Source organism: Alosa sapidissima, chromosome 3, assembly GCF_018492685.1.
Source record: "Alosa sapidissima isolate fAloSap1 chromosome 3, fAloSap1.pri, whole genome shotgun sequence".
Taxonomy (NCBI): domain Eukaryota; kingdom Metazoa; phylum Chordata; class Actinopteri; order Clupeiformes; family Clupeidae; genus Alosa; species Alosa sapidissima.
Genome location: NC_055959.1, coordinates 14,400,956 through 14,426,062, shown reverse-complemented (window position 1 = coordinate 14,426,062; position 25,107 = coordinate 14,400,956). Strand labels below are relative to the sequence as shown.

At 41.4% G+C, this 25,107-nt stretch overlaps 2 protein-coding genes across 2 annotated transcripts; both read right to left on the bottom strand.

Annotated features, from left to right (window-relative positions):
* Positions 1-9,132: 9,132 nt before the first annotated feature.
* Positions 9,133-10,930, bottom strand: LOC121706269 (slit homolog 2 protein). Its single transcript, XM_042087880.1, has 3 exons — positions 10,810-10,930; positions 10,215-10,617; positions 9,133-9,959 (listed from the first exon to the last, which is right to left on the bottom strand). The coding sequence occupies exons 2-3, from the start codon at positions 10,485-10,487 to the stop codon at positions 9,183-9,185; spliced, it is 1,050 nt and encodes a 349-aa protein (XP_041943814.1). The 5' UTR covers positions 10,488-10,617; positions 10,810-10,930; the 3' UTR covers positions 9,133-9,182.
* Positions 10,931-12,100: 1,170 nt separating this feature from the next.
* On the bottom strand, positions 12,101-24,710 carry lsm12a (LSM12 homolog a). The gene is made up of 5 exons (XM_042087887.1): positions 24,550-24,710; positions 19,817-19,950; positions 15,056-15,165; positions 14,447-14,573; positions 12,101-14,055 (listed from the first exon to the last, which is right to left on the bottom strand). The coding sequence occupies exons 1-5, from the start codon at positions 24,674-24,676 to the stop codon at positions 13,960-13,962; spliced, it is 594 nt and encodes a 197-aa protein (XP_041943821.1). The 5' UTR covers positions 24,677-24,710; the 3' UTR covers positions 12,101-13,959.
* Between the last annotated feature and the right edge of the window lie 397 nt (positions 24,711-25,107).

Sequence of the window (25,107 nt, the reverse complement as noted above, 5' to 3'; positions counted from 1 at the left end):
AATTGCTTTGCTACTTATCCCTTTTTTTTTTTTTTTACTATTTTGGTAACTTAGGCCCGCTTTTCCTGTGAAACATTGCCCTTTAAGACGTTAAGAAAGGGAGGCTTTCAAGAGTAGCCTATAGGCTGCCACTAGAGGGAGCCAGCATATTTTGAAAGTGTAGGGGGCAGAAGGTCAGATGTCTGAAAGTCGACTCCAGTTGAACCATTTCTGGACTGTCAGTGAACACTTTCACTCAAATGTGGTGTTTCACTTTATAAAGAATGGTTATAATAATTCCTGTCTGGGCCCTAATATGCTTTTCCGTTTTCTTTTTCCTGTTATGTAGCTTTATGTGTAGCCTAAATGTCTGCAAAGTCACAAAGGGATCAGCTAAAGCTCTTAATTCCCTACAAAAATAACTGCTGTTTTTCAATTGTCAGAAACTGCGGTCTGGGAAAGATTCTTGAAAGATTGTGGTATTTTGAGTAAAGCTTGAATTGAGGTTGATGTGGATGTGACCGCTAGTTAAAAGACTCCAGTCTTTCAAGAACCGTCCTTTCCCAAATCTTGTCAAAGTTGTTTGGTGTTGTTTTGTCCTGCCACCCCACACTCTAGCACAGGATACTCACCATATTTTCTTGCTCACGGTAGAGAGCCTCGACTGCCTGCTGATGTGTAGGCCTACTTCTCCTTGCCAGGGGTATCAGAAAGCCCACAAAATTACGGTTCGGAACTGGTGACCAGGCTTGATACCGTTTTCCAGGCTGTTCATTCTTATTGTGAAGAACAGAGACTTAAACATGAGTATTACTACAATCAGCAGGTGAGGTTCACACCGTATCAGGATGGAGATTTAGTGTGACGATCCTACCATTCAGAGACAGAAACTGTCTCCAAACTGGACTGGGCCTTACAGAGTGGTCTCCTCCAATGATACAGGACTCATTTATAAGCTGTTGGATTTAAGACGTCCTCAGGCTGAGCCAAAGGTCATTCATTATGATCGTCTGAAACCATATAGAAGCACTTGGGAGACACCATCAACAGGGACAAACAGCAACCCTCCCCCCAGGTATAGCCTACAGCTTTGTCTGGTTCACTCCCTTTGCACGTGGGGTCATCTGACCCCGGTCAGGTCTTGCCTGCTGTTTGCCCTTCTGTTCCTGAGTTGGTACGAAGGCCGTCGGGACGGATCACGCAAGGTCAGCCACAGCAGCCTCAAAAGGCTGCAACGGAGTCAGCAGGGGCAGGGGACACATTTTCCAATGTTCCACTCACTACTCATTCGGGGCGGGTTGTTCGCACATCACAGCGGCTGTTGCTGTGAACAGCCCTATTTACCCGCCCAGTTAGCTTACAAACATGTTGCACAAGGTTGATGGCTTTATGTGTGTATGTATGTACAGTAGTAAGTTGTTGTGTTAAAAAAAAAAAGGAACACATGTTGTTGATGCCCTTTGTGTTTGTATGTATGTATTAAGCCACATTGTGACTGTATTGCCAGATGTGTTTTTGGTGTTTTGTGAAAAGCGTTATATTTTAAAGGTTTCAATTTTTTTTGTATTCAGGCTATTTTAATGTTGATCTATTAATATTGAGAGGAAATTTATTGTTTGTGAAATGAGGACATTTCATTTTGAAAGAGAGGGATGAATGTAAGAGGAGATTTATTGTTTAATTCATTGTGGTGGTTATTGTTTGTTCCATGTTAAAAAGCTAGGTGGAATTATATGACCTGTCACTAGGGGGCAGAAGGTTATAGATAGGTGATGTGTTTTTTGGAGTAGAGGAGAGTGTGTTTTGGTTTGGGCGGAGGTGATGATTAAAACTTGAGACGTGTTCAAGAAGCGGTCCGGTTCCTCATGCTTATTTCTACTCACGACCCCATCTAAATATATAACCTATAGATATATTCTGGATCAACTTGTAATAGCCAGTAGGCTTATTACATTAGCCTACATAAAGACGTAGCTCAATCCAAGGAGAAAATAAAGAGGGGAAACATATTAATACATTGTACAGATCAATGTTGTAGTATTCTGGAGTCTGATTGCTGAAGGGAAGAAGCCATTTTGGAAATATGTGGTTTCAGTTCATGAACATACAGTAGCGCCTTCCAGAGGGAAGAAACTGGAAGGGTCTGAAGAGAAGTCGCCAATTAGGCTATGTCAGAGGCTTTGGTGACAACCCTTTCTAATTTCCTTATGGTGCAACTGTTTGAGCTCCCATACCAGACAGTGATGGATGAGGTGATGATGCTCTCTATGATGACTTTATAGAAATGCACCAACAAATGTTTGCTCAACGCTCACATGAAACAATCTCCTGTTGCCCATCAAGCCTGTCAAGGTTATGGGCTGATCATATAACCAGGGCATTGGGCCTCCTCCTCAAATCCACAGCTATTTCTTTAGTTTTTAAGCAAGGCATTAAAGGTGCAGTCAGCAATCGTACACGATTTTAAGCCCCTAACATTTTTTCTCACATTCAGCAATAATCTCCTCACGGCCACTAGCAGCCCATTCTGTGAGTACACTGTAAAATAAACCTGCTCTCTCCCAGGCTGCGAAAAATGGAAACAAAGTGGGGGCAGCCTGTTCCCCAAACAAAAACAAAACCATGCATGGAGTTTTAAAATATAATGGAAGTTGTTTTCGACAAAGGCATCTGCTGATACATTTAAAATAATATAAACATAAACACAAACAAACGCGGCTTCCCACAATTGCTGACTGCACCTTTAAGATGGAGCTTGTTGTTGCTGCACCAGTCTACAGCCCAGTTCACCTCTTTGCAGAGCTTAGAAAGAGGGTAAGCTACAGAAGTATTACAAAAATATTGTAGAGAAGAATGTAAATCTCTTGTAGACTGCCCAAATAAAATCATGAAGAGTGAAAACGGGCATATTAGGTCCTCTTCTAAATAAGTTCCTTCCAATGTCATAACAAAATGATATGACTGAGAATACAACATCAATAACACAACAACAACAGCAACAACAATACTACACCCCCACCCCCAGGCCTGCCCCTGCTGCTGGTGGTGAAAAGCTGACATGAACATTGCTGGTCTAATGCCTACTTTATTATTGTTTAAGTTTTATATACAAATACATCCAAGTGACAAAGATGAGAAATGTCTAGGTGCACAAATAGGACACTAAAATATAAGGATTGGATAACGCCTTGGCTTTGAGTGCCGTACTGAGAGAGAGAGAGAGAAACAGAACTAGATATGAAAAAAGATGTCTAAATCCTTAAAGCTCCCCATAATTTCTCTGATCTTACATAAAAGCTGCGGGTCTGCCTCATGGGGGCATTAGGTAACAGAGATTTCAGCAAAGCCAGTAGTGATTTCAGCAAAGCCAGTAGTGATGGATCTCAATATTTATGTGTAAGGCCATTACCAGTTCTCGCAATAAAATGCTTGGAGACATTTTTCTAGGCAGAACAGTGTTGTTTTGAGTGGTTAGACTAGTATTGTTTCTCACTACCACATATAGCTACTCCCACTGGCTGACTCCAGTCAGATGATTGTGCAACAGATTACAGCCTCTGTTTTAAATGATAATTTCACATCATATGGAAATAATAAAGACTGACCTCTAAATAGCTGTGATGCGTACACTAAAGGATACACAAAGAGTATGAACAAGGGCCAAAAATATTTTAAAGGACAGTTCAGATCCTGACCATGGACTGTTCAAACTGCTGAGGTCAGGCAGACACCTCTGCTCTCACAGGGCTAAAACAAAAAGATTGAGGAGGAGTTTCTTTCCTCAAGCCACCCGCACCCTGAATACATAACACTCTAAATACATTACATGGACTTGCCACACTGCACTTACACACACTGCACTTTTTACCCCCTTCTCTCTCAATCTATTTATCAAATTCTTCTAAATCTTTCTTCTTTATACTTATAGCTAGTGATACCTCTGCATAAGAAAGTTGTCATCAGACGCCATCACTGTTTTACAAAGTATCTCTGAGACATATAAAATCCTTGTATCCTTGTATCTTATGAGAATGTGGGGCATTGAACTTTGCACTATTTTCATTACTAGAATCAGTCTATTGAACTTGATGTTCATAAGCAATTTAATTAACAAGTTAAGTAGTTTCTTTTCAGATGCATTCTAGCAAAAAGAGCCAATGACATTTCACACTGACCATGACTGACACACAAAAGGAGTAGAGTGTCAGTGGTCAACTGCGACCAGGACAAATGACAGGCATTATCTCTCTCTCTCTTTCTCTCTGTTCTGTTCTACTCTGTTGCTCTTGCTGTTTGACAGAGGATTTGGCCACCAACTCTCTCTCTCTCTCACATAGTCTCTGTCTCATCTTTTAATCATCACTATAATCTGGGGATGTTGCCGCCCAAGCAGGATCCATATGGTGTTTAAGCCACACTGTGACCTTCATCTGTGCTCTCTCTCACTCATGTAAAGAGAGCAATATACCACTGCTGCAGGGCCATAAAAACACAACTGATCTGTAGCTATGAGAATACTGTATAAATGCACTATGTGCTTTAATGCGAATGTGTCAACATGGGTTTAGAGTCCATAAATAACACTTTTAATAGTAGCACTGATTACAGTACATTACTGATCAGAGAGCTTTTTGCTTTTGTAAGGCACTTAAGGTTGCAGTCAGCGAATGCGCAGGAAGTCACATTTGTTTATGATCATTTTTATATTTAAAATTATTAGCAGAATCGCTTGTCCAAAACAACATACATTATATTTTAACCAAGGACCAGCGGAAACACACCAGAGAGGTAACTCACCCCTCCCTTCAGTAATACTAGAGAAATTCCACAGGGATTCATTTTTGTTTGCAGTTTTCGGAGCTTGGGCTGCCTACAATTGTTTTTTTTACAATGCAGGCGTATATTCCGGAATGGGCTGCTAACAGATTGTGAGATGATTGCTGAATGTGACAAATGTGGCTTGAAATCACGCATGATCTCTGACTGCACCGTCAATTAACCTTATTCAACACTCAAGCCATTGGACAGAGAATAGCTTTGGCAATAATCCAAGTTACCTGAAAAAGTCATCTAGTTCTTCACAGAAGGTGAAAACAAATAACATTATAAACCATGAGTTTGACCTGTTTGGACCATCTAGAAATAATCCAGGGTGAGGTTTTTTTTGGCTCACAGCCTTCTGGCTTTTGTCATCAAATCTGATAGTTAAGCTGCTGGGCTGTGTGAAAGCTCACTGATTAATTGGAGTGTAATCTCCACAGCAGCAACAGCAACACATTCAACACTCAATGCAGACTCACAGTACTTCTCCTCAAGCACAGATGAGAAAAACAACCCTGCAACTAATTCAATGAAATACCCATGAAGGAAGGTGCCTGCATTATAATCCCAGTGAATTGCTTTTGAAGGCTGTTCTGTTGGTGATGTTTTTGCCCACAAAGGTTGATTTGTTAGTGATTTTGTATTTAAATAGCTTGGTTGTTGATTGGCCACTGTGTGAAATCTATATCCTATTCCTAAATTCCCAGTGATATAAACCTGTAGCACTAGGAATTTAACATCTCTACAGTGCACAGTGGTCAGTTATATCTGCAACTTCACACATCCCCATAACAAACCTTACGAATAGTTTTTTTTTAGATATTTGATACTAAGATCCAGATAGCACATGCTAATTGAACTGAACCCACATAAGCATTTTATTCTATGTAATTTACTTTGGATAAAAGTGTCAAATTATTCTGTCTACGGCACTGGTGTCAGGTAATATGGTCTGAAGACTGAAGTCTTGATTGACTTCTTATTTGCTGTGACAAAGAGTGGGCCTCATCAAACAGACACTTAATAATGTAAATGTTGTTTCATCTTAAAAGAAATAATATAAACTTAACCTGCAATAATATGTTGATAAGTAATCATTTATTAACAATGTTTTTATGGAAAAATAACTCAGGACCAAACAAACAAAATCACCTCAAATGCTTATGAGAAACATTCTTCATCAGGGAAAACTCATATTATGCACACTTATATTGTCTGACCAGGTAAAAAAAAAAAAATTGTAGACAGGTATGCATGACTTTTTAGTACAATTACGTATAAGTATATATACTATTTTGATCCCACAGTGAGCTGAAGCACACACTAATCCCACAGTGAGCTGCCTGCAACAACAGCAGCGCTCGGGGAGGGGTTAGGTGCCTTGCTCAAGGGCACTTCAGTCATGCCTACTGGTCGGGGTTTGAACCGGCAACCCTCTGGTTCCAAGTCCGAAGCACTAACCAGTAGGCCACGGCTGCCCAACAATTAAACAGATGACCTAGGAGCTCTACTTCATCAATGAAGAGACACTAAACTAGAGCAGCAGAAAGCCGGTATGCTCACAGAATAGTGTTGTCCGTTTAAATATTTATTGTGTCAGAGTATCTCATTACAAAGAGAGACTATAGGATGTAGTGACTTCCCCACAAGAGACTACCACTCATTTGCAGGATGCTTTCTTCAATTTGTACATTTAAATGATCTATAAATGGAGTGTTCATATCATCATAATATTGTATCATAATTTGTGAATAAATAAATAAATTTAGTGTCCAGTTTCCATTTATCTTCATAGTGCTCAAAATGTGTCACAGCATTATATTGTAGTATTTCACATGATATTAGATTATTCTGCAGTGTATAAAAGGGAACGACGAACAGTGTTTTGATTGACAAAGACCTCAATGAAGTAAGAAATAAAATGGTGATTTTTTCCCAAGCCTGGCGTATCCAATGCAAGTTGAGGCTTATGCTACCTCAAATGCCCAGAGATTACGCACACTCATAAACGTGAGGTCACCATCACTGTGTTTCACATACAGTGGAGGTGAAATGAAGGTTCAGCCATTTATGCAAATTACAGTTCTCACAGGGGAAAAAAAAATATTCTATAATGTTTTCAAGGCTATATGCCTTGGGTGTTATAGGTGGGATTGTCTCTAAGTAAAAGTTTTGCCCCAGTCAGTTGTATGTCCTTTTGTACAAGTTTGCTGCATACATTTACAAGAGTTGCAATCCCCTGTAATACCTTCAAGCAACTGTTGGAATCCAACTTATTTAAAAAACGGTCCAAATAAATAAAAACGGTAAGCAAGTTGTGTTACGAAGAAATGGCAATGCAAAAACACTTCTGAAGCCCATACCACAGGGGTCTCAAACTCAAATGAGCTGAGGGCCACTTCTGCCAATGTCATCTGATTGGAGGGCCACATCAGTGTTAAAGAATAATACAAAAAAGAACGGCGATTTCCTAAAATGCTATGTTTTTTCAAATACTGTATTTTCAAACACAAAACTACAAACAGAAAGTGCAAGTTTTTTTTATCTAATTTTAGACACCTGTGCTAGCAATCTTAGCTTATAAATAAAATAATGATAAAATAAATATTAATACAAATTATAAAAACAAACAAAAAAACATAGAAACAGGTAGGCCTATGTGTATGTTTCACACCAAATACAAATATTTTCCTCTCATAACTTTTTTTAAACCTGGCAAACTAGGCGTCAGGGTTAAGAAAGCAACACCATTGGATTTTTATATCAAAAATTCAAAAGGCCATGGCTTGGTCAAGTGGTCAGAGATAAAGTGGTCAGAGATAAAGTCCTACTGTAAATGTAAAAATCAAACAAAATTTTAAGAAGGGGATAAAATTTACCCATCTAATTTGCCACTGGATGACAAGCACCTCAAATGATGCACCTTTCAGTAAATACTGGATGAACATATTTGAGCAGGTTTATTTTCTTTTTTGTCATATTACTCACATAACAGGAAAACACCTAAGATGTATACCAACAATAGTCAACTATTACTAGCCTATAACCACAAGGCCTACAATAAAGTATCCTGGTCAAATCAGTTCCTATCGCGGGTGACTTTTTGTTCTTCAGAGCCCTATTTCTACTAGCCCTGCTGTCTGTACCACGTCCATTACGGACACTTATCATCACGATTACCACTGCAACCTCCAAGCTATGTTGGGCAGAGGGTCGAAATAAGCATGGTATGCAGGGGCGCCTGCAGGAATTAATGCTATGGTACGCACACCCCCCCCCCCCCCCCCCCCCCGCAAAACAAAATTCGCGCGTGGACAATATTTGTCCGTTTCCCGGTTTACATAGCATAGCAACATTCACATGCAATAATACAACAACAACGTCTTCAATGACCTATTCATTTGGACAACTTGATACAGCCATATACAGGCTAAAGTTACCTTTAGTTTTGTTCTAGCTTACCGTGACGTCTGGCTTTAAACAGCTGTCTAATGCAGTCTAACGTTCTGACAAGCAATTGCCCACCTTGTTCTTGCCCATCTGGAATAACTCCTAGGTTTGCTGCATCCATTCTTTCTGTTTTCGTTGTTTAAACTTGTGATGTCCATGATGAGTATTGAGTTAGTGAATTAGCTCAACACTGTGTGCTGATAATATAGATAGCCGAGTAAAAGAAAACAAGTAGCCTAGTTGCGTGCCTGCGTGCGCATTCTCTCTCAAACAAAATGTGTGCGCGTTAATTTTGATAACGTGTTCACTAACTTCAATAGAAAATTGTAGCCTGATGGCATGCAGCTAATGGGATACTGTCCATAGTTGGGAAGGTATGGTGGGCCAAAACACACACACAGGAAATTTTCTCTTGTTGAGTAGCCTGATGGTACGCACAGTGCGTACGGACGTACACCTGCAGGCGCGCCTGATGGTATGCTTAGTGGACACCGTATACACGCAAAGACGCACCTCCATTCACATGACTCACCGTGACTATCACTGTCAATAGACTATCGATCATAATCTACAAAAGGATATTCTCCTTCAGATAGAATAGGTGAATATCATAGCCTATCTAAGACATTTTTCAACATTTGGTGTAGGCCTATTTCTGCTTCAATTTGTGCAAAACTTTGGCCTGCATGCTTCCGTGTCATTACAAATGCACGTCTTCGTGTTTCTCGCGCGTAATCCTGAAAACTTTGTGCAGCGATTTTGGGTTTGAATCAAGCTCTGGATGTCTAGCAAATAGTGGAGGAGAGTATCGTTGTGTCGCAATTAAAAATACCCTCGAGGGCCGGATTACATTATTATTTTGACATACGTCGCGGGCCAGAATTGGGCTGGGAGTTTGAGACCCCTGCCATACCGTCTCTCCCTCTCCTCCCTCACTTCTCCTGCAGGTCCTGCGCATCGGCTTCTCTCCATCCCTTGGTCTTCTGTTTGCGATTGTGTTCAGCGGTCACCAGAGCCGCGATGACTGTTACAAGCACAGCGCCGGTGATGATAAGCACGGTAGCGGTCTCGGCCATGCAGAGCTGGCTGTCTATGCCGGCCAGCGAGGCGCCGGCCAGCTGCCACGGCTCGCGGCACGTCACGTTGCGGTAGTCGTCTACGTGCAGGTGGCGCACGCTGAGGATCTTGCCAAAAACCCGGTGCAGGTCACAATCGCAGCTCCAGGGGTTGGCAGCCAGCTGCAGGTGTGTGCCGGACGTGTGCAGGTTTAGGAAGGTCTTGAACTTGAGGTGCTCCAAGCGGTTGCCCTCTAGGCCCAGTAAGGCGAGGCTGTGGAGCGGTGCGAATGCGTCCGTCTCGATTAGTGAGATGTTGTTGTGGCCCAGCAGCAGAAGCTCCAAGCCTGGTAGCATGGAGAAGGAGCCGTCGCGTACCGTGCCCAGCCAGTTAGATTGCAGGTAGAGGTGCCTCAGACGGGACAGTCCACGGAAGGCGCCGGGCCCCAGGTTGAGGATGTGATTGTGGCTCAGGTCCAGCTTTTCCAAGCTCTCAAGGTGCTCCAGGCTGTGGGGAGCTACCTGCTCCAGAGCGTTGTGGTCCAGACGCAGCTCCTTCAGAGAGGACAGGCTCTGGGGGAAGTCCACTGGTAGCTCAGAGATGTGATTACGGCTCATGTCCAGCTTTTCCAGGAAGGAGAGAGAGTAGAAAGCCTAGAAGGCCCCGAAGGAAAATGTAAAGAGGTTCAAACCATATGATATCTACATTCCAATGCATCATTCGTTCATTAAGCAATAACAACTGTGTTTCAGTATAGATAAAGTATGGTACTGAAAATAATTTCATATTCATTCAATGTAGATATTTGTTTGGGATTTATAGAGTAGGCTACATTTTACATAGGCTATTCAATTGACCAAACATGAACTGTATATAATTTCATAGCATTAAGGTCAAACATTGCCAACCTGTGGGTGAATCTGCTGAATATGACTCTCCGAAAGGACCAGAATCCGCATGGACCAAAGTCCGGCGAATGTCCTGCTCCGCAACTCTGTCAAGACGTTACCACCGAGGTCCAGGAGCCACGTGCCATGCGGCAATCCGTGCGGCACGCTGGTAAGCTTTCTGGCGCGACAGTCTACCAGGTCGGAGTGCTCATAGCACTGACATATGTACGAGCATAACCTGGAACTTCCCACTGAAGAAAGACCGACTAGTAGGAAAGTGAAGACCAGCATATTCTGTTTAAGAAATTGTGTCGTATTCTGAAACGGTTACCTCTTCGGGTGATCTTACTCCGTGTTATCAGTGAGTTCAGCGAGTAGCCTACTTCCATTATATATGAGGAAATGATGGTGAACGATGCATCTGTAAGTATAAAATGAAACCATACGGAGGATGAGACCAGTATTAAATGGCTTTCTTCAGATGAAACTTAAAATGACAAGCAACTCCAAAATGTCCACCCTACCGACACTCCATGTCAAAAAATATAGCCTAATGATGGAATGAACGTTTATTAATAAATTTTGAACAAAGTAAGCATAAAATGTATGTTACCTTTGTTTTGCCCATGTTGAAATCCTCGTTTGATCTCATTGCGTCCGAACACACCAGTGCGCATCAACTTTACCCATGTACGCTCTCCCCCGAATCTAGCCTATTTCGGACACAGCCCCCTCTTCCTCTATTGGAGTATGGACTCTAATCCTGTAATCTCTCTCTGCAGATGTCCCATGCTAGACGTCCCATCATGTTAGACAATTCATTGTTGACTTTCCTCAACAAATTCGTCCAAGTCATATGATCTACATTTAGAACACATGCATGTAAATGTGTTCCACCATGGGTTCGTGGGGTTAGATGCATAGTCTTTCAGTTGGCCCACAATTTCAAAGAATTATTTTTGCCGTATTACATAACTGTCGAAGCGTGGGTAGTCCACACTAGGATAAACCTTTAATGCGCGTGTGGGAAGCGCAATTTCAGATTTCCCTAATGGATGCTCCATGGTCAGTCTCCAGAAGAGAACTGAGCCTTCTCTTTACCCCAGCACAATGGACAGCACAAAAACGTAAATGGATGTAGACAATCGGTGGAATGTGACACCTTGGTGTGCTTAAATAATAAATAAAACATAATTCTGACCAAGCGCATCCCCTTTCCGTCCGTGGTGTAACAATCCACTTAACCTTAAACGATTGAAAAGGGAGGGGCCCCCACAATGAGCTGGTCGTTATGGCAGGCAGTGACTGGGGTAGACACAAGTCAGATGAGAAGACGATGACAACTCCTGAATTCATCTCGCTCTACTTACATCACATGCAGGTAGGTATAAGAAGTAGGCTATCGGCCTACCGGTCATTCTCGGGTGTCATTTGGCCGAGTCAGTTGATTGCGATACAAAACCTGGCAATTTCCACTTTAAAGATCGCCGGAACACTGACGGAACTCTTTATTGTTTCATTAAACTTCCGCATTTTCTTACTTTAATTAACATTTAAGTTCGCGTTTACATAAAAAAGTGGACCACATAAAGAACAGATCCACGTTGGACAGGAAAAAAAATAAATAAATCAGCGATTTCACGCCATCTGCCGGCGACATTCGCGTTCTCACATTTTCGCGTACATCCTGTGTGTTGTCATCATGGTTGTCATTCAGTCCAGGGTTATAATATTTAAGTGTTTAAGTAAATCCATAGAAAGATGATCTTTGGTAATTCCTTACGACAGCAACGTCCAACTTCCCTCTTCAAGTTAACAGGTCTATTACCTTATAAGTAATGACTTACCAGCACATTCATAGACCCAAAAAAAACAACAAAAAAAAAAACATACAAAGATAAGGATTGTTTTCACTTTTTACTTTAATGTTACTATTGAAAAATAAAAAATAAAATACTGGGAAAGAAACCTAGGCATCGGCAGCCTCGTTCATACACGCACACACACTCACGCACGCACATACACACTCACACCGTGAGGTCGGACTGGTTCACAGCGTGGGAGCGCATCTCTCGGCTTCTGTTCATTGATAGTGTCCGGGGAAGGGGGGGGGGGGGGGGGGTGTTAGGTAATGGAAGCGTAAAAGGGGCGTTGGGTTGAGCCAGGGTTGATCCTTCGTCTTTGTTTCACATTCTCCGCAAAAAAAACAAAAAAAAAGGCCATCACCACAACAGCAGCATGGAAAGCAGAGAGTGCGGTGACTGGCCTGGTTTTCACTGGCTTTTGCTTGGATGTCAACCTTGTTTTGTTCTTTTGGATAGAAAAAAAAAAAAGCCAAAAGAAGCAGCTCTGCTGCTGGAGCACGTCAGGAATGCATCGAGCTAAGAGAAGAGAGCTTCCCACACCTCACAGGTGGAAATGTCGGTCAAGGATGGAGTGAGGAAGAGCTTAAAAACAGAGAACAGAAAGAAAAACTACCGTGGTCCCGTCGTGGAAGAAATATTGTAATGTAGAGTCGAGGACCATTATGGATGAGATCGGTGTTTCGAGCAAGTGGGGGGGGGGCATAGCCCTATGTTTGTGGATGGGTGGAAAGGAGGGAGGGCACCATGCTCCCTCTCTTGAGGTGTACCATGAGAAAGAGACTCCAGCTCAAAGATCAGTCACTGAAACTCATGTCCTGTCCCTTTCTGTATTCTGTAAAGCCCTTCCTCAACAAAACATAGAAACTTGGATTTAAAAAAAAGAAGAAAAAAAAAGAAGAACTGTCCAACCTCTCACCTGGATCAAACTCATTCAAGAATAGTGGGCAAAATATAAAGAGTTACAAAAAAAAAAAAAAAAAAAAAAAAAAAAAAAAAAAAAAAAAATTCCCCTCAGAAGTAAGGGATGACACTGCTACCTTCAGCAGAACCAGTCAAGGGAAAAAGAGACCTGCCCATGCAAGTACACTCCCATGTCCTTTTCCACCCTTCACATACGGTACTGACTTCTTGTCGGCTGATGGCTCCAAACAAGGGCGTTTGCAGCTGCGCTTCTTAAACCCTGCGCACCACTCTCAGTCCCGCTGTAAACACAGGGTCTTTGCAGTCTTCCATCCACTGCGTTTCAAGCCACCTTTTTTGTCCTTGGTTGTTTTAAAAGGGCAAATGTGGGGACAGAGGCAGAGTGACAAAAGACGGAAATCAATTTCTGTTCCTTCTGCTGCTCATGTAGACTGATGGAGACATGGGGTGGGGGGTGAGAGAGAATGAGAGAGGAAGAAGGAAGAAGTTGAACAAGAAGAGAAAGAATGAACAGATGAGCTCATGTGTAGAGCACGGGAGAGGAGTGGGGTTACTGGTGTTTGGCCGAGGGGGTGGGGTTGGGGATCAAGGTAAGGAGGGGCAGTATAGGGGGGGGGGGGGGGGGTAAATATTTATTTAATTAAATTATCTTTAAAAAAAAACGAAAAAAAAAAACCTTGGGGGATAGTTTCCCCTCCTCCTGATAACGGAGGATGTGCTGGTCTACCCTCAAGAACAGATCGACATTTGACATCTCATCGAGACCTCTTTCAATCCCTACTCCCCTCCCACCCTGACGGAGACACACTGCTGCTCTCAGGCTGTGGAGAGCGAAAGAAAAATCAAATGGGGGGGGGGGGGGGGGGAGGACTTGGAAGAAAAAAAAAAAAAAAAAGGAGGAACTGCCTTCGCCGTGGTGGTGTTGATCTTTCTTGTCGGTCTGTTCGTCTGTCTGTTTGTTGATTGGTTGCCTCTGCTCAGGATGATAACGTGGAGGAGTCCTTCTGTGTTTGCTGTGCTTGTGGTCGCTGAAGGGACTTCTGACTCTCTACGTCCCGGAAATGCTTTTCAACCTGCAGATGAGAGGTCGAGAGGGAGGTTAGTAGAGAAGACAAGAGGAGAGGGTGTGTGAAAAAGCAAGCGCCCAGATGGATGGGGGCAGAGGAGAGGTAGCAGCAAATGCTCTCAAAGCCGTCTTATTATTATCTTAGTTATTCAGATATACACATGCAAACATGAATCTCTCAGTGAACAGTCAATCATAGTTTGTTCAATGCACAACCACTCTAGCCAAATGGGCACTTTTACATACACACACACACACACACACACACACGCACACAGACACAGACAGAGAGAGAGAGAGAGAGAGTAAACATGTAGATGTATGAGTTTTCAGATGTCCATGTGAGAGTGTGTGTGTGTATATATATATATTGGATGAAATTGCCATATCAGACTCACTATTTTGCGTACGTGACTTAAAGCGCTCCCCTCCTTGCCCTTGCAGTTGTCCACCTGATAAGGTGGGGAGACGACCACATCATCCATCACAATGATGTTCTTCTCCTGCCACCGACAGTCTTTGATACTGCAGAGAAACATCAGAAAATATCAAGGATAGGTTAACACACCTTTGCATATGTGATGCAGAGAAACACACACACGCACGAAAGGAGAAAAGTCTGTGTGGTTAAGGGAGGATAAAGGGGAAAAAAACCCTTCTGTTCGATTTTTCAGGACAATTTCCCCTCATCTTTTCAGAGTGTAATAGCACTGGGCTCATAGAAAGCACTTTCACTTACAGTGCCTATAAACAGAATTCACTCCCTTTGATATTTCCCCTTTTCTAAATGGAATTTTGATCAATTTAATTTGGTCTTTTTTTACCAGATTTGCACTTTGCCTACAGTCATGTTTGCGTGTCTTTCGTCGCTAGGTGTATGCGTGTAGACTGTGGCTTATGTTTTCAGCATTTCCTGGATGCGAGTATAGTGTTTTTGTGTACAGTCTATGTTCATAGAATTTTGTATAGTATTTGTTTAAAGTGTCTGTGTATAGACTGATCCTTACGTTTTGTGTATGGTCTGAAATAGCTGCTGACCCTCCAAGGAGACTCCAGCACTAATTGCATAAGCTTGAGACAACTTGTCTTCTTTCTCCATCCGGGCTCTATTGGCAAGCTACAGGAAATACAAACACACAAATAAAAGTCAACAACTGGATCACCAAAACAACAATGCAAATTAAACAAAATAGACCACAGTGGAACAACTCACCAAGTAGAACAACTCAAATGCCAAAATAAATTGAATACTTCACAAAGACGGCGTAAACAACGGAACAGTCAACTACCATCATGCATTAAAATAGTCAATTAAAAACTGAAACTATCCAGCCTCAAATTTTCTGTTACTGCTGATGATGAAGGCTAATTAAGTCGTACAGGGCGGGTCTGCTATGTGCTCTTCACACAAGTCCAGGAAGACAGAAAGAGAAAGAGAGGGAGAGATAGAGAGGGAGAGATAGAGAGTGCACAATGTTTACATCAAAAGAACCAACACATGGAAATAATAAGTAAGTAAGTATATATACACTCTTGATCCCGTGAGGGAAATTTGGTAAACAGTGATAATAGTAAGAGCCACTTAATACTGATGTGTAATGACCAAATACTCAAAATGAATATGGCAGCTGCAGTCCTGCAGTTATGCTCATGTCTGATGGCGGTGCACATTGAGACTCGATTATTTCTCAGCTACTCAGTAGGGATGTGGATAGTTTGTTTGTTTGTTTGTTTGTTTGTTTAATTTAAGGCCATTTCCGCAACTAAGGCTATTTAATGGCCAGAGCACTGTGTGTGTTATAGAAACTTAAATATATGTTTCTTAAAATCTATGCTAATAAGATATTCTAAAACCTTCAAAAGGTGGGACATTACTAAAAACATCAGCTATAGAATTTTGATGATAAAATTGTTGTCTTTTGGTTTTCAAGGCAGGGCAACAGATCAAAATATGTCTCACTGACAGGGGCGTTTTGCAAAATTGGCATAATGGAGGATCTTCACCACTCAATAGAAAGCTATGAGTGAGTCTTGAATGTCCTATACGGCATCTGGTATAGACTATTTGATCGTGTCTGGATTGAAAAGAAAAAAATAGTCTCTTCCTTACAGTAGGATGGATTTCATATAGCTTGTTGTTGGTACATTGGTCCCATTCAGATTGCCACTTATCTGTGATGTAAGAGTTCAATATAGGTTTAAGGTCTGAGGCAGGGATTTGACTTTCTGTGAGTTCTTCATTAAGGGCTTGCTTAGCAGCACTGTCCGCTTTCTCATTTCCTCTCAGACCAACATGGCCTTAACCTGACTTTAACATGGACTTAACCTTAACCTGATTTCGTTCCGCCTAGCTCCGCCTAGCTTCACTCACATCCATCTGGGACCTCTTCCGTTGAGAGTGATTTCAGCACGAGATTGTATGGTAGAGCCAATCAGGGCGGGAGTTTCATAGATGTGACATAGCGTAGAAGCGACTGTGAGACTTATCAGCGTCACGGGTTGGCTTCGATGTGAGTGGTTGAAGTAGCACGTCAATAGATGACGGACAAGTGGCTTATCCAATCATATGCAAGCATTTTTTGATTAAGCCCAGCCATCTGAAGCATCACTTCAATGGATTGATCCCAGATGGATAAGTGGAGCTAGGCGGAACGAAATTCATCTGGCGAGAGTCAGGTTAACATGGCCTGGGACCCAGCAAAAAACTACATTCAAGTTCTGGTTCTTTAGTCTTTCTAGTTTATCAAGGATGTTGACAATAATAGGATGGTCAGTTTTTAAGGATTCCAATGCCTGGAGACATGATCTAGAGTCTGTAAAAATGAAAGACTTTTGTTGTTTAGTCTGATCTATATATTGAAGTGCCAAATATAAGGCACGAGCCTCAGCCGTAAAAATAGAACATATTCCTGGTATTTGTAGTCCACACTGATTCTGTCCAACTACCATTGCTGATGACACACAGTTATCCGCTCTGGAACAATCAGTATGAATGGGAACATCGCACGTCCATATACTGCTGCTGGTACTCATTTGGGTGGGTTCTTGATTACTTCCTGTGACTTAAATCCTTAACAATTTCAGGTCGTCTCAAATTCCACGGGGGAATAGAGCAAAAATGAGTCTGCGTTACACTGTCCATGTTGATGTTCAGATCCTCAAGGTAGGGTCTATAAACAATACTCCCATAGTCCAATCGGGATCTCACAAGCACTCTGTATAGGCGCATTAGCACAGTTTGTTCAGCCCCCCACTTTGTTTTCGCCAGTACTTTTATAATGTCCAAAGCTCCGAAGCATCTATTTCTCAAACACTTCATGTGTGGAATGAAAGATAGTTTGTTATCAAAAGTAAGTCCAAGGAATTTAACCTCTTTTACTACTTTGATGACTTCACCATCCAAGTAAAGTGAAGGGTCATGATGCAAAGATCGTAGTAGGCAAAAATGTGTGCATACAGTTTTTGTTTTGGAAAACCTAAAACCATTTTCAACTGACCATCTACTAATTTTATTTATGCATAACTGCAGCTGCCTTTCAATAATGCTCATATATTTCCCTCTGTAGCAAATACAGAGATCGTCAACATAAAGGCTACAAAAACAGTTTGGACCAATTGCACTTACTCTTTTTAGCATCAAAATCAATAGTATTGTAACAGAGAGGATGCTTCCCTGAGGAACACCTTGTTGTAGGTGTGGATTTGAAAAGGTAGTTCCTATTTGAACTTGAAAATGTCTATTGGACAAAAAATTTGATATAAAAAGGGGCAAATGTCCCATGCAGTGCAGATCCTTTAGAATGCCATATCTCCAGGTGGTATCATACGCCTTTTCAAGATCAAAATAGACAGCTATCACATGTTCTTTTCTGATAAAACCCATCACGAATGAAAGACTCTAATCTTATAAAGTGGTCCATTGTGCTCCTTCCTCGTCTGAAACCACACTGGAAATTATTCAAATGTCCTTCAGCTTCAAGCATCCATACGAGTCGGTTATTCAACATTCTCTCCATGGTTTTGCAAAGGCAACTTGTCAAGGCAATTAGATGATAATTGTTGGGATCAGTGTGGTCTTTTCCTGGTTTTGGAATGGGTATAATTAAAGCTTTTTGCCAATTTTCGGGTATGTTTCCTGTTTCCCAGATTATATTAAACATTTCCAAAAGGTGAGATAAAGCATCATGAGGCAAGTGTTTTTGTCATTGTATGGTTCGGGATGTGGATAGAAGACATTTATCATAGGCTATTTGTATAGCCAACCAGTCCCATGAACAGTTATCTGGTTATTTGTGGAGGTGGATGTAAAGCTACACCAAATGGAAAACTGATTGGGAAAGTGATTAAGTCGCTTCTGATAAAAGTCTGCTAAGAAACAAAAACCTACATGATGTGTAATGACCAAATTCCAAAAAGTATATGACACCTGCATCCCTATGACAGAAGCCCAGGGCCTCTATACTCTTTGGTTACCTATATATTTGTTCCAACAATTGAATAAACCAGCTGATTCTAATGACTACTTTTAATATGAACATTACTACACTTTAAAACATTACTTAAAAACTAGGGGTGTCACGATTTCGATTTTATATCGAAATCGATCAAAATTACATCTCAATCTCAAACTTCGAACTCAAAAGTCGAATCGACGATGCAGCCACACCCCCAATGTCACGTCCAGCATGTATGCTAAGACGCACACGCACGTGCTGAACTGCGGTGTCAACACTCCTCTAATTTTAGGTTGCAGCCAGTTATAATATACACATCAACCTACCAAAATCGAAGGCCCTCTTGCTACTCTGAAATCACTGTTGTGGAAGTATTTTGTCGTTCATTCACGTCAATTAACACTAACTTAGCCTACTCAACTTAGCAAGTGAAAAGATGATCTAGTTACAGTCCAAAATTATTGTAAGGCTTAAAATGCACATTGATAAGTACATATTCCATGAACACTAACCTTGGATCTCTTCAGAGTGTGCTGAAACAATGAAATTATTATTCTGTGTTGTTTCATTTCACGGTCTCTGTTTAATGTTTGTTCTGTTTACATTACAGCCTGGTTGGAACGTTTCAAAATAAAAAAGTGGTTTCAAAATAAAAGTCCCCGAAATAGAAAAGGCCCCAAAAAAGTAAATAACATAAGGAATGCATTAATAGTAATATTTAAAAAAGATCGAAAATCAAATCGTGACTTTAAAATCGAAATTTAAATCGAATCGAGGATTTGGAGAATCATGACACCCCTATTAAAAACCATTCAACTCTGCAACCACTGACATTCTGCTTTTCTTACTTTTATTTTATCTTGTCTTTCAACGTGGTGCTGACCAAGTATGTGTGTGTGTTTGTGTGTGTGTATGTTACAATGTGCATTATATTGATGTAGGATTTGTGATCTGTCTTGTTGTTTGTTAGATGTTGTCTGTTGGATTTAAACTGTGCCCTGCCTAGAGACTGCAGATATAAATTAGCCTAAGGCTAACTCTGGTACAACGAATCAAATAGCAAAATCTATGTTAAAAATTGTACGTGGTCCCAAATAAATAAATAAATACCTCTTCAACCAGTTACATCAGCTGATTAGTGAAATCATCTTTTAGGCTAAGTGCACACTGCACAGGTAGAACTAATACGTGGTAGGACTTTTACTTTCTGAATCCGAGGCTAGTCTTTGGTTCCCCATCTCTGGTGAGAACCCAGAAGCAGAGAGGGTTGATGAACCTAATGTTCCAAAGAATAAAAAAAATCTTTGCTGTTACCTTGTTGACATTCAGCGAGGCTAGCGGGGGCGGAGTTTCCGTGCGATCAGTGATGATGTCGACCTCCGACACGTAGGCAAGGTTGATCAGGACTACATCATGCAAGTTGGGCTTTCCACTGGCCGGAGGACACTCTGTGAGGGGGGTTTGAGTCAAGGACCACCACAGGGGAACTCTTCACGGGACCTCATTAAAAGAGGTGTGTGTGTGTGTGCGTGTGTAGATTTGAAAGAGGGTCGTGTGCAAAAGAGATCAGGGGAATGACCAAAAATGTCAGTGTTTGTGTCTACATATCAGCTGAAACATTCCAAGAATAGCAGTACAAGAGAGTGTAAGACAGACACACAGAAGAGAAAGGAGAAGTTGGGGCAGAAAGACTAAACTATTGTAAACTGGACAGAAAAGAATAGGGCAATAAAAGCTAAGTGCACACCATTTGTTCTGGGAAAAACGTTTAAACCTATCGGTGTCTTGCCATTCCCAAGATAAAACAATCCTTCCCTGAAGATTATACACATAAAAGAGTTGGATAATCTTCAGGGAAGGATTGTTTTATCTTGGGAATAGCAAGACACCGATAGGTTGTACATATACTCAAGTATTACATAGTGACCAACCAATGTGTCATTACCTTGTAATTGCTAAGTAAGAATGTATGTCAATCCGCGCTCTATGTTCACTAGAACTAATACTGCTTGGACGCAAGTTTAAGAGAAAAGACTTTTCCACTGGGATGCTAAATGTCTAGAACAACAGTAGACACAAAAGAGCTCAACTCCGACACCTCTAATAATCACAGCATTGTCAAGGCCATGGCCTCACCACAAAGAGCCCCATACAAAGTCGGACTTCCTTCTAAGAGCTATAAAAATGGTTTCCCCACTCCTCCCACCCAATACGCACCACATTCTATCTGTCAAGTTCAGCGCCAGGGCAAAATGGCTGCTCCCAACGTGCCGAGTGTAACCTTTAGCGGTAGTCTTGGTGACTAGCCTAGAGGTTGTTTAGCTCAAAGGGCCTGAGGAGACAACACAACAATGGAACTGTTGGGTCTAGGCATTTCAAAGATGGAAGAGGGTAAGAGGATAGAGAGAAAAAAAAAAGAAAATAGAAAGGGGGGGAAAAAATACAGACAGGGTTAAATCTTCGAAGTGCACAGTCAAGGCTGGCTTGCAATAATTAGCTGAGATTTTTTAAATAAGTTTCTATGGAAACGAGCACTTGGCTATAAATACAGAAACTGAGGGCACCTTGAGCGCATGCCCACTCAGTCAGTGAGCTTCAAGTATAATTTCACTCAATTTGTTTCTGCCTGCCTATGCTAATTTCCTTAGTTTGTGCCATTTACAGACAGTGACCTTTTGATTACAAAAGGTGACCCTTTGGCAAAGGCTTTAAAACCTGAAGCAAGGGATCTCATGGTGAACCCCTGCAGAACCAAACAGTTGAGAAAAGGCCTGTTTAGTAAAGCACTAGGTCACTGGGAGAGTGTGGACGACTTGCATGACACAATGCTGCTAGTAACTGCAGATATACAAAAGTGGGGTATCCCCGAGAGTGGTCAGCTTTGGGAAGATCCTGGTGCTTAAAATGCAAGAGTATCAGTGCCTCGGTGTATATTATTAGACTACTACTTACCATGTCTTATATGTCTACTCAAAATCCATGGTGGATTATTTTGTTTTGTTTAATTCACCTGGGTTGAATAGGCTGTCCAGTTACTGCCACCCAACTAGGGCATCACAGTTGTACTTATGCTGTAAAAGCACCATGAAACATGCCATGCTATTCAGTTACATTTAAAAGGCAGTCTGAAGCTCTCTTTCACTACCCGATTCCCATGATTGATGTGTTCACAGAAAACCCCCAAATAACTGCTCATCTATCCGTGCCTTGGAAAATGAGTAACTTGACAACAGATTACAAAGGCAGTGACATGACATGAAAGTGATGAGACAATTAGAGAACAAAGGGAAATTACTGTGTAAACATAAACGTAAAGTCCATATAAATGACTTCTGGCAGATCAGCAAGATACGATCCTCCCCTAAAGGCTTTGTTAAACGACAACTCACCAACCACACATAAAAGCTATTGTGGAATGTTTTAGTCTCCTGTACCATTGCAGCCAGTTTACTTGACAGAAGAGGGAGAAATTGCATGAACTTCAGATTATTTCACCACATTTTTGTGTGATGCTATAAAAGAGATCAATGGACATAGATGGAATTATACATCCATTCATCCACCGCTGGTGTCATAAGTATCAAAGTAGCATTTCAGCTTAAGCAAAGACAGGGTAATGTAGGGCTGTGCCATATCACATCATCTATTGCGGTCACTCTACCCCATGATATTACGATATAGTGCACTAATTATGTTATGAACAAAAAAATAGCCCTACCAAGCTGCCATTTATAAAGTGGGTGTTAAAGTAACTACATTTAAATAATAGAATAAATAAGTAAATTACCAGGTTTTTGAAAAGGCTCACATTTAAATAGCAATTTAGGCCTTGTTTATCAAGTGTATATCTAAATGTAGTAAGAAACAGATCCTTCTATGTGGCTAAGTTATATTAACTTAATTATTTTTCAGTGAATTTTCAGAAAATGTGCAATATCATGATGTATCATTATCGTGATAGTGTAATGCTTCATGACTGATACAAATTGATCAAGGACCACCACAGTTACTGTTACTATCTGATCAAAATTCTACCCGCACACTGAAACCTGACATTGGCTCCATCCTTCAACCTGACATGTACGATACTATACGATACGCTACGATACAACTTTTGCATCCCTGCATAGCTCATATAAGAAAGAGGACATGCATACAGACATACATAAGATGAATAACATTAAAGGACATACATGAATGTCCCCCTGATGTCTAACATGATGTCTTAAAGCGCTCCCCCTGAGAAATGTACATCCTGGTCTTAGAAACGTGATACATACAGGATCTAAGCATGCTCATGTTGGCACACAGATAACATATACCAAAACAGAACACAAACACAACAGCATCATGTGCATGAGCACAACAGCATAACTGCTCCAGGGCAATCTAGAGCTAAAGTAAATTAAAACATAATAAAACCATCACAATACTGTTTCTGGCTTCCATCCTTATCCTACTTCAATACAATGCAAACATAGGCATTGTACAGTGGATGCCTAGTAAGTATTAAAGGTGTAAAAGTTGCAATTAAAGATTCCGATGCAATGGCTTGGGTCCGTCCGTCTTGTATAACCGTCTTTGGCCTGTCTGCTCGTTCAAAATTGGGGAATTCCAATAGAAACGATAGGTGCCATGAGTCAACAGGTAACTTGCACTACTACAACCTATAACTATTAATAAAAACGTACGATATATTTTAAACTCCACTTAAAGATTTGGGACTGGAGAAATATCGCCCCCCCCAACATTACAAACAAAGGCCGGGAAGTAACTTAGAAAATAACGTAAATGGAAAGAACAGTGAACAAGACATGGAATGATGCAACTCGATACTGGCATGCAGCCAATAGCTGCTCAGTAGGCACATTCTTATTTGATCTGAGACTGACGTTAGCTTGCTATGCATAATCAGTCAGTCAGCAACATGTTTACAGCTCTTGATGGATTTCTGACATACACATAGATTAAGAACAAATTATGCGTTAGTGTGCGTAAAATCGAAATGAAAGAAAAATGTGTAGTAGGAGCACACATTGTGCTATTCTCCTCGCAATCAATACCTGCCAGGGCACCTTAACGTTAGCTTGCTGGTCAGATAGTTAGCCAGCTAAAGTTTAGTAGCGCGTAGTATCGTTAACGTTACCTAGCTAGCACAATAACGTTACAAGTATGTAACGAACAGCACAACGTGCATATGAAACACATGCACAATGTTGCATATGGCTAGCCAGCTTAGACAGCGAGAAACTGAAGGTTAGTGGAATTTGCGAGCCTAAAGAATCCAATACCCACGACAGAATGGACTCGTTAGGGGGCATGTAGCACGCTAACTAACAGGCTTGGCTTGCTAAGGTTAACGTTATCTGGCTTAACCAAACGTTCCTGTCAGTTGGAATCTTACAAGACATCACTGACTATGCTAAATACACTTAGGAAAAGAGGAGCCACCTGTATTCGTACATTGGTGGCCATAGAATGACACCTAAAGTTTCCACAAAACAGTAACGTTAGCCGACAGAAAACGACTGTCAAGCACTACTGAGGAAAACCATTACGCCCCTTTACAACTGCCAGATAGTGATCCTGGCACTGCAAACATGCTGGCCGTAGCAGCTGGCTAGCGAGCGAGCCATCATAGCAAGGTGGCTAAGCTGCTAAAATGAAACCTGGTGAGAGTTGGCAGATACATTCACGAGTCTAGAGCATAGACAAGAGACCTTGCCAACTATCAGCTAGCAACGTTAGCTAACAAAACAAGCAGTCACTGCCATCCAGGGCCAACCAATTGGTCAAATATTGTCCACACTATACAACATTACAAACAACAGTGGAACAAACTCAAACCTGCATAACCAACTGGCATGATCTGACAATGGTTTACTAACTCGGAGTAGATGAAAAGCTAATCAATGTTAGCGTGTTAACAGATGTCCCAACTACGCTTGCGCGGATCTCTATTTGGCAAGAGTGACCAGTAACCCCAGGCCTCCCCTGCAAACGAAGACACAGTCAAATCAGCGACAGTGTGAAATACCAAAGGATACTCAAGGTCAGCATCTTCGATTGGTAGTCGAAGGCGAGAACCTCTCCTTGCAATCGCTGTCCCAAGCATGTAAGACATGAGATATGGCTCCCAACGTTAAAATACTCCCCCGGTCCAGGAGCCGCCATCTTCTCCGCCAGGAAACCGGAGCGCCAGCTTTGCGTAAACATACGTAATCACGTCACTGGCCAAGGGTGTGTCTCAAGCATGGGAATGAATGGACCTTATGAATGGTTGGAAATTCATTAGGCCCATTACGAAAGATATGGAGCTCGCCACGTTAGTATGTCAAGTGATTAACACTGCTTAGCGAAATAAACGTTTGCCCGTAGTAAAGTTGACAGTAAAGGTGATAGCCTACTGAAATTGACTGACAGTGATTAATAAACGTGACAATAAATTGGGCAGGTGATTGTAAAAATTACGCAGGCGGAATTAAATTGCTGTAATGCAACATTTTGGATGCAGGCTGCCGATAAACCCCAAGAAGAAGAAATTGCTTGTCAAGTGATTGTAAAAAATAAGCATAGGCCAATCCATCAGACGTATTTCCTAATCA